Source organism: Phocoena sinus, chromosome 19 (genome assembly GCF_008692025.1).
Source record: "Phocoena sinus isolate mPhoSin1 chromosome 19, mPhoSin1.pri, whole genome shotgun sequence".
Lineage (NCBI taxonomy): Eukaryota > Metazoa > Chordata > Mammalia > Artiodactyla > Phocoenidae > Phocoena > Phocoena sinus.
The window spans coordinates 55,939,958-55,957,814 of NC_045781.1; the positions used below are offsets into that span (position 1 = coordinate 55,939,958).

At 57.4% G+C, this 17,857-nt stretch overlaps 1 protein-coding gene across 6 annotated transcripts in view; it reads left to right on the top strand.

The window, feature by feature from the left end:
- The window catches only part of GSE1 (Gse1 coiled-coil protein), a 420,610-nt gene that overhangs the window by 296,829 nt on the left and 105,924 nt on the right, over nt 1-17,857 (top strand). For 3 of the 6 annotated variants that reach the window (XM_032613574.1, XM_032613575.1, XM_032613578.1), the window contains exon 1: nt 14,460-14,725. The exons of the other annotated variants lie outside the window; for them this stretch is intronic. Coding sequence is in view for 2 of the 3 variants with exons in the window: in XM_032613575.1 (XP_032469466.1) it covers nt 14,689-14,725 (37 nt within the window). In the remaining variant the exon portion in view is untranslated. Of the gene's footprint in view, nt 1-14,459; nt 14,726-17,857 lie in introns of those variants that run through there. 6 annotated transcript variants of the gene reach the window in all.

Below are 17,857 nucleotides of genomic sequence, written 5' to 3' on the forward strand. Positions count from 1 at the left end.
TTGAGGGAGCCAGCTGTGGAAACAGGCAGGTGATTTGATTTTGGACTTCACCACCCTTCTGAGGCCCCGGGGAGGAGGAGGCGGCAGAGGAGGAGAGAGCAGATGCGGCTGCTTTCAGGGAAGAGGTCATGTGCCAGGCCGAGCCAGCTCATAGAAAAGGACAAAGGAGGCTCAGTCCCATACTGCCGTCTCCTGGTGGCGGGATTTAGGCTGCCTTCCCTAACCCAACCTCCCTCTCACACTGGGGAGCATCTGGAGACCCCTCCCCACCCCCATAGTCCTCCTCCGGCCCCCAAGTCTGCCCCCCCACACCCGCCGGCATCCCTTGGCTAAAGTGGTCCACAACCCCCAGTGATGGATGGAGGCCTCCCACTTGGCTTCGCCATCTTGGCCAAAATGGCATCCTCACCCCCGGCTCCTCCAGGCCAGGCCCTGGCCCTACAGGGCCATCGCTCTCCTTCCCACTTCTCCCAGCCTTGCCCACTCCTATAAGTGGCTTAATTAAGGAGCTGTGCGGTTTATTTATGTATGGACCTAGCCTAATTGGCTTGTTTGTCTTTTCTCATTATTCCCAGCTGGACAGAGCCGTTTGAACAACAAATGGAAAGAGGCTGGATCTCTCCAACACAGTGTCTATTTTTGAAAGGCTGCTAGGTGCCCCCGCTATTAGCTGCGCACACATGTTTGCCGGCTCCAGCCACATGCCCGTAAGCACTTAATTGTGGGTGCAGTTAGTCAAGGCGGGCAGCTCTCTGCAGATTTCAGGGGTGAGGGAACCTAATTATACCTGAAATTGAGTGCTTTCATGGGGACAAAAGATGCCTGTTCAGCTAATTGCAGGCACCAAAATTGCCCCTACAGAAAGATTCCCTGGTAGATGCTTTGAGAGCCGAGGCCAGGGATTATAGTAAAGAACGGATAACTCGAAATTATAGCGGTGAGGGGTTGCTTGTTTTGGCCCAAAGGATTCAGCTTTCTGCAGCAGCCATTACACCTCTGGGCTGTGTTTCTCCACTGTGGAGGCCGTTCTATGGCTGAGTTTGTTTTTTTTGTGAACGCCTACCTTCGCACAGAGAAATGTCACCGTGAGGGGACATTTGGGGTTGATCACCTCCTCTCACCTGTTTTCTCACTGACGAGAATGATTCACCAGACTTACCTGGAACAGGCCGATCGCCCCACTCTCACCTCCCTGAGGGTCTCGGGTCCTAAAGAGTCCACAGGGAGCTACTGAGCTCCCACTGGGGGTCAGGCGTGGTTCTAGGGGAGGTGGTGGTGAACAGGCAGAGTCCCTGCCCTTGTGTGGAGACTTCATCCTGGTGAGATGTTCGACTGTGATGCTTCTCTTGTTGGGGTTTCCTGTTCTCTGCACATCCCTTCAGCTTGTCTTTTCTCTCTTGATGGGAGCCAGCAGAGTTGTGGAGACCTCAATAATTCCAACCTCTCGAGTCACTGCAGATCTGCTTCTGTAGGCCGTTGTAGCCGCTGACTCCCAACCAGGAAGTGTGTGTTTCTTGGGGGACTGGTTATCTTCGACTGTGTGCTAGTCATTGTATTTTTTTAAAAATTTGGAGGTATAAGTTGAAGCCTGGGATGAAGGTCATCTCCTTCAGGTGGACGTGTATTTGTTGCTGGTAGGTGCCTAGAGACACAACCGCTCTGGAGCCTCCTTAATCCGGTTCAGGATTTGACATTCCCAGGCAGCACTCGGCTGGCCAGCTTCCCCTTCACTCTCACCCTGAGTGTGTACTTCTCTGGGGCCTTGGCTTATCGTGGGAAGGGTCTTCTCTTAGACCCCCAACTTGTACAGGGGGCCTGGGCTTCGCTTTCTGTCCCCCTTGACCTTCAAGGCCATAATCACCTAAGTTCGAATTTCATAGGACGGTACATGCCCTTGGGACCAATGTGGCCTGTGAGCCCAGTCAGCTCTGGGGATTACAGTTTCCCTGTCCCTTTTGACCTGGTACTCTTGAGAAGCTGGAGGGATATTTTTATCTGGCTTTTTGGGTTGACCTTATTGGAGATTACGAGAAACAGGAAGTCCAGGCCACTTCTCCGAGCAGGGTGGGGGGAGCAGTGGGCGTGGCAGGGGACAGAGGATGAGAGGGATGTCTGTGCTCGGCATGGAGTGGCCGGCCGACGCTGTGATCAGGGCAGGAGCTGGTGGCCGAGTGCAGCGTCCGGGTGAGAGCAGCAGAGAGAGTCTGAAATCCAGCTGACCCCATGGGGGCGGCCCGCAGAGAGAGGGCACTTGAGTGGGGTCTGCCGAGATTCAACCCACATGGAGTCGCAGATCCTGGGCCCAGGGGCTTTCCTAGGAATCTCCTCTGTGGGTCCCAGCCGGGGGCAGGACCTGGGCAGTTGGAGGAGGTAACAGAGCAGGTCCATCAGGACACCTGGCTGCCACACAGCCATCACCGGTCTGACCTTACCCTCGCCGCCCAGGCTCAGCTCTTGAGTCTGGCCAGGTCTCACCTGGCCCAGAACGTCTCCCCCGCCTCCCTCCCCTCGGCCTGGCTTCAGGTGCCCTTGATCGTAGGCCACTCGGCGGACGCAGCAGGGCCATCGGCCTGGCACGGAGGGTCCATGTTCTGTGTCTGACAGCAAGTGGGCCTGAGGACCGTTCCTGGGGTTGGGGGGGAACATACACCTGTTTAATCCCATAGAGTGGGAGGCATGTGGGTTTGGGAAAGGCCGCTGGGTCCTAGCACAGCTCCAGCCCCACTGCAGGTACAGCACGGCTGTGGCCTTCTCTGGCCTTCTTAGCACCTTGTGTTAGAGACAAGGCCACCTCGGGTGGCGAGGTGTCACCTGCAGGATACAGCCTCGGGGGCGTCCTGTGTGATGAGCCGGGCTGTGGGAACTGGCCCTGCGTGGCACGAACATTTGACACGCGCCTACTCTGCTGAGGTGACGCCACTTGTCACCTGTGTGCCCTGGGGGCTGACCCTTCCCTCCTCGAGCGCAGTTTCCCCATCTGTGAAGCGGGCAGCAATTCTCACTCCCCGGCACCGAGGAGGAGCTGAACTGATGGGAGAGATGAGTCGCTGCCATCCGAATTGGGAAGTTTGGGGCCGTGTTACCAAGATGCGCGTCTCGCCCTTCAGCAGGAGAGGACATTATAAAGGGTGCAAGGTCCGGAAGGAGGCCGGGTGGTTCCGAGTTTGACTAGGGCATCAGCTAGCTCCCGTATCTCTGACCTCTGCGGGGGAGCAGGGGAGACAGCTCTGTGTGTGATTGTGTATGCCTGTGTGTGTCGAGATTTTTCAAATCGGGGCTGGGATGCGGGGAGGGTGTGAACCCACGCTCGATCAGCAGGACGCAGGAGGAAAAAGCAGGCTGCACGGGGCAGCTTTCTCTTTGGAAACCTGTTCTGTTTCTTAAATGTCAGAGTGAGCAGATGGTGTGTCTGAGTTTTATTAATCATGGACTCACAGAGCTGGAAGGCCTGGGGGATCATTTAGTCTGAGCGTCCTACCGAGGAGGAGACTGAAGGCCAGAGAAGGCCACAGCCACGCTGCACCTGCAGTGGGGGTGGAGCTGCGCTAGGACCCAGCGGCCTTTGCCAAACCCACATGCCTCCCACTCTGTGGAATTAAACAGGTGTATGTCCCCCCCCCCCCCCCCAGCCCCCAACCCCAGGAACAGGCATCCTGCCTTCCAACCAAAATCTGAAGCAGAGCTGATTCTGGGATAATCCACCCCCACAAACAACCGGAAATCCTGTCTTTGAGACACACGGGTCAGGATTGTGGTCACCAACTGAGAATGCTCTGGCCTTGTTGCTCTGTTTAGCTCAGCACAAACTGGTGTTTGCCAGGTGCTGTCAGGAGACTGAAGCCGGGGGGAGCCGGCCACCAGTGCCCGGTTTGTTGGTGGTCCTGCTGGATGTGCGTCCGTATCCAAGTTCATCCAAAGCCATGTAACTTCTCCCAACCCCAGCTCTTGAGTGACGCTGTTTCCTCCCCCGTGGCAGCTGTTGAAACGGACTGTATGTAACACGGGGCACCCGGAAGTTCACCTCACATGATGTTATGAAATTGAAACCACCGTTTAAACCCAAGTGGGCAGAATGGCTCTTTTGTCCTGCCTTTCCCAAATACATCCTACAGTTGTTCCAGTTAGCCATGAGGTGGCTCCAGTCGGGGCCGCAGCCTTGGTTGTAAGACGATAGTGGACGTGGAGTTAAATCATACTAGAGTGTTAATGACTGATAGCCCGGGTACTTTTCTTCAGAGCAAGTTTTGTTTAGGTTAGAGAGAAAGAGGATTGGAGAAAAGGCCCCAAGGCACTGAGGTCGCCCACCTCTAACATACGGGCCCCTCCCTCCTTTTTCCTGCAGCATCACTAGATTTCTTTCCTTATGACCCTATTTCCTGAATCCCAAGCTCATCCCCACTTTGGAACCATCAGCCTCAGAGAATCAGAGGCAGCTGGAAGACCACAGCACCCCATTCAGCCCCTCTATTTTTTTTTTTTTTTTTTTTTTTGCGGTACGCGGGCCTCTCACTGCTGTGGCCTCTCCCGTTGCGGAGCACAGGCTCCGGACGCGCAGGCTCAGCGGCCATGGCTCACGGGCCCAGCCGCTCCGCGGCACGTGGGATCCTCCTGGACCGGGGCACGAACCCGCGTCCCCTGCATCGGCAGGCGGACTCCCATCCACTGCGCCACCAGGGAAGCCCAGCCCCTCTAATTTTTTATATGGTAAAATTGGGGCCAAGAGAGAGCATTTGTTTGCCTGAGGCCAACGGTAGTGCTAAGTCTAAAAGTCAGGTCACTGAGCGCCCTGGCTGGATCCTTTTTGGCTGCACCAAGCTGCTTGCCTGGGGATCTCGGGGCATCTTAGTTCCCCGACCAGAGATCGAACCCAGGCCCTCGGCAGTGAAATAGCGGAGTCCTAACCACTGGACCTCCAGGGAATTCTCTTAGCTGGATCCTTTATGCAACATCAGTGGCTCTCAACCAGGGCAATTTTTATACCCCTGCGGGGGGTGGAATTTGGCCATGTCTGGGGACCTTTTCATTGTCATAGCTGGGGTGTGCCCCTGGCATCCCATGGGTGGAGGCCAGGGCCAAACAGCCTGCAATACACAGGGCAGCCCCCACAAGAAAGAATTATCTGGCCCCAAATGGCAGTTGTGCCGCATCCGTGCTTTGAAAACGACCGAAAGAGGAGCTGTTCTCCGGGGAGAATATCTCTTGTTGGGGACATGGCAGGAGTCTCCTCAGTGCAGGCATGACCCATCGGAGGATAAAGAAGGGGCAGCTCAGGGCTTGGGGGACGGCAGAGAGATGGTGGGCAAGGGAGCTGCAGGGGGAAAAGAAGTGGGAGGGCCCACCGGGATTTCTTTGCAAGGTACAGGTAGAGAAGAATAAAAGGGGGGCCAGGGCTCCCCCATTCCAACTCTGTCCTCCTGAAAGCTGTGCCCGGTGTGAAGAGAAGCAGGCACGAAGCCACCTCTTACGAACCGCATCGTGTTGGCTAGAGGGCTACACAGACCTGAAGCAGTCAGGCCCAGGGGGTAGACAGGCAGATCTGTGTGTCATCCACCAACGGCTAATTACGTCCCGGCAGTGACTCCTTGCTCGGCAGACGCCAGCAGCAGGCAGTGGGGAGAACTGTTCACAAATGCCTTTTTCCCTCGCACAGGCTTTTCGCCTGGTCCCTGGGTCCCTGGTGGGCAGGCACCGGTGGGGAGAAGAAAGCCTTGTCAGCCTGCCTCCAGTCAGCTGAGCGGGATGGCGGCTGGAGCAGGACCTGAGAGGGCGGGCCACACAGGGGCTGTCGCCGTGTCCACAGAAGGTGCCGCCATGCCTGACCCCCGCGTTTTCCCTCCTCAAGCCCCGGAGACCTTCCTCCGTGCCTTTCGACAGACGCTTGCCAGCTCTGTGCTTGCTGGCTCTGCACGGAGCAAGACGTTGACAACCAGAGCTGTCTGAGATTATGAAAAGACCGAGGCCTGCCAGCATCCCGGGGTGGTGGCGCGGGGGCGAGGACGGGCGGGGGGTCCCCCTGCAGGGAGGAGCTGTGTGGCCCGGCAGTCCCAGACGCAGTCTCTGTCTGATTTCTCTGGCATCCGTGCAGCCCACGGGGAGGCAGCTCTTTGGCGACATCATGGCGTATGTCTTGTAAAACCATTATTGTAAAGAGTTCCCAAATCCTGAGCTGGCCCGGCATCCGGCTCCAGCGGCGGCCTCGACCTGGAGGTCAGGCACGCGGTTCTGTGTGTAGGCGGCAACGTGCGGTGTGCTCGTTTTTGTCTCCTTGCTTGGCTTTTCATTAAAAAAAGGGGTCTGGGGCTTCCCTGGTGGCGCAGTGGTTGAGAGTCCGCCTGCCGATGCAGGGGATGCGGGTTCGTGCCCCGGTCCGGGAGGATCCCACATGCCGCGGAGCGGCTGGGCCCTGTGAGCCATGGCCGCTGAGACTGTGCGTCCGGAGCCTGTGCTCTGCAACGGAAGAGGCTGCAACAGTGAGAGGCCTGCGTACCGCCAAAAAAAAAAAAAAGGGGGGTTTTAAGCCCCTTTGCCAGCTCCTGCTGAAGAGAGTTGAGGGGGCCACCAGAGAGAGCAGTTTAAAATGCAGGGTCTGGATTGCAATCGGATTTTCCTCTTACTGGCTGTATGACCTTGGGCAAGTCACTTGACTTCTCTGGACCTCAGTTTGCTCATCTGAAAAATGAGGGTAATGAAAGGTTTATTTTTATTGTGAGGATGATAGAAGATAATGTATTTAGAGCATCCAGTGCAATGCTGGTCATTAAGTAAATATCCATAAAGGAGATCTCTTGGTATGTATGTGAAACTAACATTAGCTGCTGTAACAAAGAGCCCCGGATAGCTCAGTGGCTCATCACACTAGAAGTTGCCTTCTATACACACTCCCCAGTGGAAATATACTTCTTAATCGTGTGCCAATGTGATATATAATTGGTGGGGGCCCATGCAGGGGCCTCTGCTCTCAACAACAGTTGGGGGCGTGATGGAGGTGCTGTGTCTTCTGTACATGGGTTCAAGGTCATCCTGGGAGCAGACATCTGGTGGGCAGACCCAGAAGGGGAACATGGAGGCGGCGAGTGATTACTTCCACTGCGTTCTCTTGGCCAGAATGCGGTCATCTGGCCCCACACATCTGCGTGGGAGGCTGAGAAATGTAGTCTGGGTATGAGCCGAAGGGAGAAGGGAAACAGGTTTGGTGAAAAGCCGGCCACCAGGCTTCTTGTTTGTTGCTGTTACCCTGGGCCTCATGGGGCTGGCTGAGATGCTCAAGGCCAGCAGAGCCCTCAGTTTATAGGTTGATTGGGCAAGGCTGCCTGGCTGGCTCTTCCCCAGGCAAATTACCATACTCGATGATCTCCTGTAGCCCAGGCCGCTGCCCAAACCCCAGCCAACAAACGTGTGTCACCGGCGGGGGAGACAAGAGGGCAGGCAGGTCATCGGAAAGGAGGGTTGACATCAGCTTCACGGAGTGCAGGTGCCCTGAGTGCACACCTGCCCGTGGGCCCGGCACACGTCATCTTCCTTCCCAGCCCTTGCTACAGGCCTGAAGGAGAGATTGACCCAGCTGGCCCAAGGCCCATGGCATCCCGCGTTGGACAAGGCCCAGGGCCTCCCTGGGTTGGCAGGACAGAGGGCATTCCATTTTCACAGAAGTGACAGGATGGATGAGTTTCCTGTGGCTGCTGTAACAAAGTACCCCCAAACTGGGTGGCTTGAAAAATCAGAAATTTATTCTCTCCCAGTTCTGGAGGCCAGAAATGTGAAGTCAAGGTGTCAGCAGGGCCACCATCCTCCCTATAGCGGCTGTAGGGGAGGGTGCTTCCCGTCTCTTCCAGCTCCTGGGGGCTCCAAGTGTCCTTGGCGTATGGCTGCTTCCCTCCAACCTCTGCCTCCGTCTTTACACGGCATTTTCCCTTGTGTCTTCTCTCCTGTCTGCTTCTCTTTTTATAAGGTTACTTGCCATTGGTTTTAGGGCACATCCTGATGACTTGGGATGATCTCAACTCGAGGTCCTTAATTACACCTGCACAGACTCCTTTTCTTTCTTTCTTTTTTAAAAAAATATTTATGTATTTATTTGGTTGCACCGGGTCCTAGTTGCAGCTCGCGAGCTCCTTAGTTGTGGCACGTGGGCTCCTTAGTTGCGGCATGCACGTGGGATCTAGTTCCCTGACCAGGGATCGAACCCGGGCCCCTGCATTGGGAGTGTGGAGTCTCAACCACTGTGCCACCAGGGAAGTCCCTAGACTCCTTTTCCAGTTAAGGTCCAATTCATGGTTCCAGGTGGACATATATTTTGGCGGGCCACCATTAGCCCGTCATACCAGGACAGGTGGACGAGGCCGTGGGAAGCCTGGGAGCACTCCCTGGGTGGGGAGCCTGGAGCCACTGGCAGAGGAAAGCAGAAGTAAACACACCAGGCCAAGATGGAAACAAAACCTGGGTTTGCAGACATCACCTTGACGGGGCAGAAGTTCTCCCTTTCTCTTTCAAGCTCAGACTTGCTTATCTTGAGACAGAACTTTCACTCATGTCCAGTCACCTAAGGACCAGAGCTGGACGGAGGGAGAAAGCGGGCGTGTCTACTCCCTGGGTGCCCTTGGGTGAGTGGCTTCGCCCCTTGGGACCTCTGCGTCCTCGTGTGCAGATCGGGGTGATGGTCATTGTACGTCTGCCCCGTGGGGTGGGGGCAGGTTCCAGATAAGATAAAGCCCTCAGCAAAGCAAGTAGCATGGCTGTCCTGAGGCCCTGCCCGTGGTAACTGCTATTATTGCTATTATCACTATTATCCCAAACAGAGTAATTTACAGCTCTATTTATGGAGTCCTTATTCTGTGCCAGGCACCAGAGTGGTTACACACCCGCATGTTCCTGGAATGCAGGGCTGATTTCATCCCATTTTCCAGGTGAGGCAACTGAGGCTCAAATGGTGATGTCACTGCCTGGGGGCACACGGTGGGTGGGGGGCCCAGCCAGAATTTGAACTCTGGTATGTCCGACTCCAGGCTGATGGTTATGAACATGGACTCTGGAACCAGCTCAGCTTCAAATCCCGGCTCTGCCCTTTCCTGGCTCTGAGTCCTTGGGTAAGATGCTTGGCCTCTCTGGGCCTCAGCTAGAAAATGGAACTCCTGAGGGTGACCTTGAACACAATTTTCATGAGGATCTAATGAGCTCTCTGTGAAGAGCGCTCAGAACAGCAGCTGGCGTGATTATCCCAGGGAGGGAAATGGAGGGGGCAGACCTAAAGGGGCATTTCGGCTTAGTCACGTGGCCTCCCAGCCTCCCCTCGTCTTCTTTCCCTGGAATCCTTGGGGAGCAGTGCCCCCTCCAGAAGGTGAGGTCGCAGCCTGGCCTGGGCAGCCACCAGAGTGCCAGTGGGCACACAGAGGCACTGGGCTCTCCCGCTCAGAGCCGGGCACTACACCGCTGCACATCCAGACCCAGTCTGCGGCCTCAGTGTTTGCAGCACGTGCTGGGAGGCTATTTTTACTGCATTCAGCTGACGCTCTTGGCCGGCTAGGCTGTCTCTGTGCTGTGGCAACGGCAGGCCCGCTAGAGGGAGTCTGGGGCCCCTCCATTTTGAAGGTGCAGCTGGGGAGAGGGGGAAGGAGGGCCTCCACCCCCCGCATCTTGGCTGGCGGGGGGTGTCTGGTGAGCTCCACGCGGCTTCCAAGAAGCAGCCAGCCCCCAGCTTGTTTCCCCATTGAGAGATGAAGCGCTTTTCTTTCCTTGTCTTTCCACTGGGCCCAGGACATGCCCAGAGCTTCCTTCTCACCCTGGGTTGGCTGGCAGCGTGGGCAGGGGTCTCTCAGGGAGGTGGGGGTGAGTTTGCCCTTCAGTGGCCCCAACTGTAAAAAGGGACACTGGAGGCTCAGCCCGCACCGATTGCTGCCTTCTTTCTATAAATGCCCGACTCCTCCCCAGAGGTGTGAGCTGGGAGAGCAGGAGGGTATTGCCGTGACCAGGCTCTGGGAGAGAAACGGGGATGGAGAGAGGTAACCCGTCCTTGCGGATAATCCCGCTGAACTGAAATCCCCAGAAGAGTGCTGTCCTTCTCACCTTGGGCACCTGGCAGCTGGTCCACGTGTGGCCCAGACTGGCTGCCCCTCCGCCTCTAGCCAGGCCATAGGCACCGTCCGAGGAGGGGTGAGTCCCCTGGAAATGAATGGCCTTAGTGATGGGTTCCAAAAATGACAGCCAAGCCACAAGGGCCGGTGGGAAAGGAAAAATCCTTCCAGCTCCCCGTTCAGCCACATCATGGCAAACAACCGAGCCTTTCAGTGGAGAGGCAGCCCGTTAAGCAGGCTGCTTGGCATGGCGGGGGTGCTTTGTATTTCATATTTTCCTCCGTTATAAACGTCCCTGTCACCAGGAAATGTCAATAACCTACTCTGAGCCACCCAGACGCAGGGCCAAAGGAGACTTAGGGTATCGCTAGAATCTCACAGCTCACCTCCTGCCCCAGGGAGTGGCTAAAAGCAATTAGGGCTTGGCCTGAGCATTTTGAGATAATTTGATGCAGGCGTTCAACTACTTATTGGGGGGGAGATGTTTGCCTTTTGACCGGGAAGCAAAGATAAGCGGGTGCTGGCCTGCCAGTGTGGGGTCTCCTATTCCCTCTCGCCCTTTTTTAAAAAAAATAATTTATCTTATCTATTTTTGGCTGCGTTGGGTCTTCGTTGTTGCGCGTGGGCTCTCTCTAGTTGCCGTGAGCGTAGGGCTCCTCATCGCTGTGGCCCGTCTTGTTGTGGAGTACGGGCTGTAGGTGCGGGGGCTTCAGTAGTTGTGGCTATCGGGCTTAGTTGCTTCGTGGCATGTGGGGATCTTCCCGGACCAGGGCTTGAACTCGTGTGCGCTGCACTGGCAGGCGGATTCTTAGCCACTGCGCCACCCGGGAAGTCCTGTTCTCTCTGCCCCCTCCCCCTCTTCTGCTCACCCACCACCAGCCAGCCAGGCCCGGGGAGCTCTCCAAGGCTTCACCGTGCCTCTCCTCCCACAGATTCAGTCTCCCCTGGAGTGGCTGTCTCCAGGGGGCCTTGTATAGAAGCCAAGCCATTAGAACTCAAGACTAAAGACCCCTTCTGCCATCCCCAGTCTGGGAGCGTTCTCCACAGGTGGCTCCCAGCAGGCAAGCTTCTTTCTGGCATCATCTTCTCTACTATAGCAGGGGAAGGGGGGCACCCAGCAGATTGGGGGAGCATCCCTCCCTCTGTACCCTGCCTGTGATTGGCCCATAATTACAGGTTTATTGCCTGTACAGCTATTGTGTAATGACATGTTTGCAAATTAATTTTTATGGCTTCTGCCATTAGCATATACAGTAGAGGAAGGTTTAGTATTAATTACTACTGTTGTTCGTGTAATCCCGGAGAATTAAAAACCAATAAAAGAATGACAACAGAAACTGATAGTGTAGGATCTTTGAAAAATAGTTCTCTTTTCCCCCAAGTAGAATCAGAGATTTTCCGAGCTTATGAGGAGTCACGGGGGTGGGCAGCAGCTCGCCTGGGCTGTCCGTTGTGCGCCTTGGCGCTCCCGCCCCCCGACTCCCAGAAGGGCGCAGATGATCAAATATGTGGGTGGGAGGCGAAGGCGGGCTGGGAAACGGACGCCGGTCCGGGGTCGGGCGGGCAGGTGCTGGACCCCGACCCCGCCGTGCCAGGCCGTTGTCTCCCTCGCAGGGCCGCAGGCGGCGGCGGGCGCAGGAGGAGGCGCGAGGAGTGCTGAGCGCGCCGCCACGCAGCCCCGGAAACAAAGGGCCGCCGCCGCCGAGGGCCGGGCGTGACCTCCGGGGTCAGCGCGGGGCGGAGCGGCCAGATGCTGGCGGCGGGCGCCGGCGGCCCCGAGCGGCCCGTTTCCTCCGGGTCAGCAGCCCCAGCGCCCTCCCGGGTGCCCGCGCGCGCTCGGCCGCCCGCGGGGAGGGGGCGCCGCGGGGGCTGGGGGATTCAAAGATGCTCCTCGCACCCCCGGCGGCCCAGCGGGCGGAGAAGGCAGCCGCCTGCGCGCTGCACCCACCCAGACGTTGGTGGCGGCGGGGAGGAGCGCCACCCCTCCCTTGGCTCCGAGCGCTCCGCCCAGCCCATTTAAGATATTCTTGCAGGGTGGGCTTGGGGGGGGGGTGGTGAGTGGCAGAGAGGGGTCGGAAGGCACGCGGAGTCCGCCCACCTCCTCCAGTTTGCCCTCGGGAGTTGTCCTCTAGAGTATCATATTCCAGGAGTGCAACTGTCACCCGAAGCCGCCGCGTTTAGTAGGGACCCCCGGGGCTGCCTCTGGGGACCCCTGATTTACGCAGCGGCTGGAAAGCGTTGGCGGGAACCCAAGCCTGTCGTGGCCGCGGTGACCTGCGGTGCGTACCTGCAGGCTCAGGTCTGTTCCACAGACCAAGGTGATTGTATCTGGGGTCGAAAGGTGACCCCTTAGTGTTACCAAGTCGCGATTCCGGTTGGTTGTGCCACTGAGGGACCGGCCCTTCATAAGGTAAAAGGGCTTGAAAATAAATTGTCACATCAAGAGGCAGCTTTGCAGCGTGCGTTTAAGTGTGTGTGCGGGCGTGGGTAAATGGGTCCTGTCTCTTTAAAATCGCTGGGCTGGACAACGAGCGCACAGGATGTGGTTTGGCGGCAGGGTTTTTCCCCCTTCGATTTGGGGAATTGTCACACGGGGCCTTCGTGAGCTGGTGTGAAAGGGAGGCGGGTGGGGAGGAGGGATACAGGCTCCACACTCGCTCACACATACTCTGTGCAGTTGGTCGTTTTCTTAAACCAAATTAGCCAGGGCTCTCGTTACTATGGTGCAGCCGGGGCTTGCAGAATCCCAGTAATAGCATTTATTAGGTCTATTTGCCTGGAAGCATGCCTTCCCGGATCTGATAATGCACCAGTTCAGGGAGAGTGTGGGAGATGGTATCAAGCATTTGATTACACTTGCAACAGGGATTTTTGAGGGTTGGGGGGGTGAGAGGAAAAGAAGGAGAGAAGGAAGCCGCTGGCCTTAGGAGCTCACCCTGGGCCCGGCCGGTGTGTTTCTGCAGCCCCGTGTGGGTTTCACAAAAGGCGGGCCAGAGCTCCCGGAGCACGACTTGGGGACCCTTCTCCCAGGCCCCGGCGGCGGGTGAACTCCCAGCTCCCGCAGCTGTCAGACGTGGGTGGGGAGGGAGGGAGGAGGGGCGGGCGGGCGGGCGGCCAGAGCGCGGAGTTGGGCAGCCGGAGGGGGGACCGGCGGCGCCCGCAGCCGCCCACAGTTTGCAAACGGCCCCCGCTTCGGGGCAGAGGGGAGCGCCCCGCCGCCAGCAGCATCACTCTCCCCGCGTTGGCAGAGGGGAACCCAGCTCTCTGCGCCCCGATCCCGGTCCGCGTGGATATGCTGCCCGGCGCGGCAGCCGCGCGGGGGGAAGCTCGCAAGTGAAACTATTATTATCGCCCTGCGAAGCATGGAGCTCTTGGAAGATGCCGCGTAGAGACGGAAGGAGCCGCCGCCGCCTGCAGCCGCCAGCCGCTGCGCCCGTACCCTTTCGCTTTCATTAGGGGAGACAAATTTGCTGTCAGGCAGCCAGCTTTCCAATTTACCGATAATGATTCTTGCATGAAAATTGATCGAGGGGCTCTCCGCCGCCGTGCGCTGTCGCCTGCCCGTTCTCCTGCTCTTTCTGCCCGGGCGCCCGAGCCCCCGCGAGTTCTTTCTCCTCCTTCCCCCACCCCTGCTCTCTGAGTCAGTGGTGGGACGCCGGGCCAGGGAGATAACCAAAAAAAAAAAAAAAAAAAAAGGGGGGGTGTTGGTGGCGAGAGGGGGAGGGGAGCCGGCCTGCTTTCTCCTGCCCGGGACTTGTTTGCAATCGCTGCCTCTTATTTACGAGAAGAAATCTCCCCGTCGGTACTTCTTGGCTGTTTGGGTATTAATTTTCTCCTCTCTCCTCCCCGCTCGCCCCCTCCTCTTCTCCCCCCCCCCCCGCCCCTCCTCACCCAGTAGCTAAGGGGAAACGAAAACAAAGCCGATTTCTCCTTGGCAACAAGAGATACCCCCTCCCGCCGACCCCCCTTCCTTCTTCCTTCTGGTTCTGAACGTGAAACCCTGTTGGAAACAGGTCTCTTGACCCTCGCCCTTGACATTCAAATGGCTGAATGGAGGAGAGATTGCTACTCGCACGTCTTGGGGGCTGCTTTTTTCTCTATCTTTTTTTCTTTCATATGAGTAATCCCTGAAGATCTTAACCCCCCAATTTCCTCACCCTCACCTCCCCCCTTTATTTTTCTCGCGCTCCTCTCCGCTCTCCCGCCTGCTTCCCTCCGCCGTGCGCCCCCCTCCTTTTTTTATTTGCATCTCAAGTCCAAAAGGCAGAAAATACACACGCGGCGAAGACACCGGGCAGCCGTGGAGGCTCCGGCCCGTCCTTGGTCGTCAATTACCTCATTGTGGATCTGCCAGGGCCAAGGTGGCCGAAACTGCCCGGGCGCTGGCCGGAGAGAGAGCCTTTTGATCATTTTAGGGAGGGAAAAAAAAAAAAAAAAAAAAAGACTGATTTTTTTTTTTTTTTTTTCCGTCGCTGTCCGGATCGCTCTTCTGCCTTTATTTTATTGTTTTGGGCATTTTTGAGCGCCGTGGCTCGGACGGCGCTTTTTGTCTCCTCGCTGGGTTTTAATATATTTTTTTCCTTCATCCCTCTCTGGCCACTATGGAATTCTAATCTGAATCATGTTTGGATTGAAGCCGCCTCTGTATTACTTACCAGGTAAGCGAGCTCTGTGCGCCTCCCTGGGTCCCGCGCGGCGCCGGCGCGCCCCGGATCCCCAACCTAACTTACCCCTCCAGACCCCTCCCCCCACCCCGGCCTGGGTCGGGGCGGTGGGTCCGCCGAGCCCCCAGCAGACCGGCGGGCGCGCGCGGCCTCGGCCGCTCCCGCTGCGGTCCAGCCGGCGGTGTGTGCGCTACGTGCGGCGGGGGGGAGCGCCCACCCGGCCCGCCGCCCTCGCTGCGCCGCCGCCGGGGGTTGCGCGTCTCGCTCCTTTTGTCTGCGTGCCCGGAGCCGGCTCCGGGGCGGCGGCGCAGCGAGCGGCCGGGGCAGTCGAGCCTTCCAAGGTGAATTAAGCACCGGGTGTGAAGTTACTTTCCCGCAGGCCGCCCTGATCGGGTAGCATGCGCCCCCCCGCCCCCAGTCCCCGGGATTATTTTCCTCTCCCTCCAGCCAGCCCCTTGCGCGGTCTCCGCGCGAGCGTGGCGCGCACGCCCCCCGCCCCCCTTCCTGCCTGGGATTCCCTGGAAGGTTTTGTGCCTGCGGAGGTCGGAGGAGGGGGCCGGGGGAAGCTCTGGAGGGTGGTTGGCGTGGCTTCCTGTTTCCCTAACCTTCCTGCGCGCTGACAGCAGCCTGCCCTGTAACTTTCTGTTTCGGGGCAAGTCGCGCTTGCAGCCCAAAGGGGAGGGGGGTTACAGCGGGAGGTTTGGGGGGCCCCTCTTGTGTTGACCTTATTTGCACTTTGAAACCTTAAAAATAATTACGTGTAGGCTAAAGGGAAGCAGGCGAGCCAGGATTCTTGGTGAGGGAGGTGGGAGCCTTGGTGATCCCTGGGGCCCTCCTGGCTGGCGCGCTGTCACCGCCTTCCAGAGCCCCCCGGGGTCAGGAGTAACTCGGCAGGCCTAACCCCCGGTGGGCCACGTGACCCGCAGGTCAGGAAGGCTGGTGTGACCGCTTGATCTAGGAATGAGCTGTTTTTATTTCCCTTTCCTTCCTTTCAGAGTTTTATCTTCCCTGGGCGTTGACACACAGTTCCTATGGAAGTTGGGGCGTCCATTGACTGGGGGGTTTGGGGGGACGTTGGGGCGCTTTAGAGAGGAGAGGGGAAGTTTCTGGGCTGATGTTGGGGCTTTTAAAATTCTGCATAGGAGGCCGCCAGAGGAGGTTTAATGTTTGGCTGGCAAAAGGTGCACGTGGCCGGGTGTTGGGTTTTGAGTTTTTCCCTCTGTGTTCAGAAGCCCCTGTCATTTTGTCTGAGCCTCCCACAGCCGTCCTGGATCCCCTGGGGAGGAGCATGGGGGAGGGAAGGGGCCCGGGGAAGACCCAGCTCTGCTAGATCTGACCCTCACTGACCCTGAAACCAGGGCAAACGTTTTCACCAAGTTGATAGCATAGAGGGAGGCTAGAAGGGGGGGGAAAAGTGGAAAGGACTTCTCCATTCTGTGGGAAATCTGTCCATGTACTCTCGTTGAGTTTCTTTGTGGCCGTTTTGGGTCCCCAGCCCTTCCCAGGAACTGACAAATTCTATGTCTCCTGCTTGGTGTCTCCACCACTTTCACAGGAAGAGTATTTCTCAGCGTCGGCGCTTGATCTCTTTATCTTGTATCTCTGTATTCTTGATCTCTTTTTCCTTCACTGCCCGAAATGCAAAGCTGGCACGTCTCTTCCCTCTGCACTGCATACGCTGGGCGGGTCCGTTCCACATTAAAGCCGGAATCCCCAATTGACAAAAGGGTGCAGGGCCAAGTGCTCAGGCTGAGAGCCGGCTCCCCCCATAGGTAGACCCCGGGTGGCTGAGAGCTGGTGCCAGGGCCCTTTAAACCCAAGCTCTGGCCCAGCGTTCCTGCTCTGGCTGGCGGCTCCTGGTGGCCTCTCCGCCCCCGCTTTGTACCTGCAGCGCCGCCCTCAGAGCTGCACCTTGTCTTATAGACACTCAGTACATGATTGTGGCAAGAACGGATCTTCTTAAGTACGGAGCTCTTAAAAGCACAGGTATTTGTAATCTCCACCCCACTTTACCTGCCACTAGGTGACTGCTGGTGCACATTTATTCATCAGGTAACCGATTGTCTTTTTACACTGGGAGGCTCCCAGAGAAAAGGAGGAAGTGTCAGTTTAGGAAATGCAGAACAATTAAGGAAAATCAGTCCTGGCTGATGTGAAGAAGCCCTGATCGGCAGAGGTGAGGGCTGCTGGTCGGGACCCTGGGGAGGTCAGTGCGCACGTCCTCTGGGTCTGTGGAGGCAGGTTTGTCCTCCACTAGAGTTTTTTTTTTTTTCAATTGCCCGACTAGGGTTTGTATTTTATAATTTTGCTATAATAGTGTAGAAAGAAGAGCCGTGGTCCAGTGGCTTTGCTTCCCTGGGCTTCAGTCAACTCATGTTAGAGTAGAAGGTGGAATTGTAAAAGGAATGACCTGGTTCTGTGATCACCCTCAGGCTCCCTTGCAAGTGCCTTCTGGGAATCGGTCCTGTAAACCCCATTCCCACCCCTGAGCTAAGTGCTGGTGTCTGCCCGTTTCACGGAGGAGGAAAGTGAGGCCCGGGGGAGCTAGCAGTTTGCCCAGCTGGGAGGTGGTAGAGCTGGGACGTGAAGCTGCCCACTGCCCACCACACTGGCCCAGGACGGAGGGGCCTGGATGCGGCCAGCCCGGCATGCTGTGACTCCGTCGCCTTAGAGGCCTGACACGTAGGTGCTCTTCAGTTTCTGGGACCCCGTTGTGTCCCCACAGCCGGATCCTGTCACAGTGTCTGTAAGTGCAGAGAGCCAGGGCCCAGAACCTGCCCGTCCAGCCGTTCCCGGGCGGGGGCGGGGGGGGGGGCAGTTCATTCACAGTCAGGCTGGCATCAGGCACCACTCCTCCTGTGTGACGGGACTGAGGCCAGGCAGTGGAGGTTGGAAGTCCTGCTCTGCCTCTCCGGAGCCGTGACCTGGGGCAGGTGGCTTGAGCTCTCTGGGCCTCAGTTTTCCCATTTGTGAAATAGGATCCATAATAGGGTCTACCTCAGCATGAGCGTAAGGCAGGTGCTGGCCCTCTGCGGCCCGCTGCTTGACTAGGTGAATAAAGTTTTCTTGGCACGTGGCCACGCCCGTTCCTGGATGTGTTATCTGTGGCAGCTTTCGAGCTAGAGC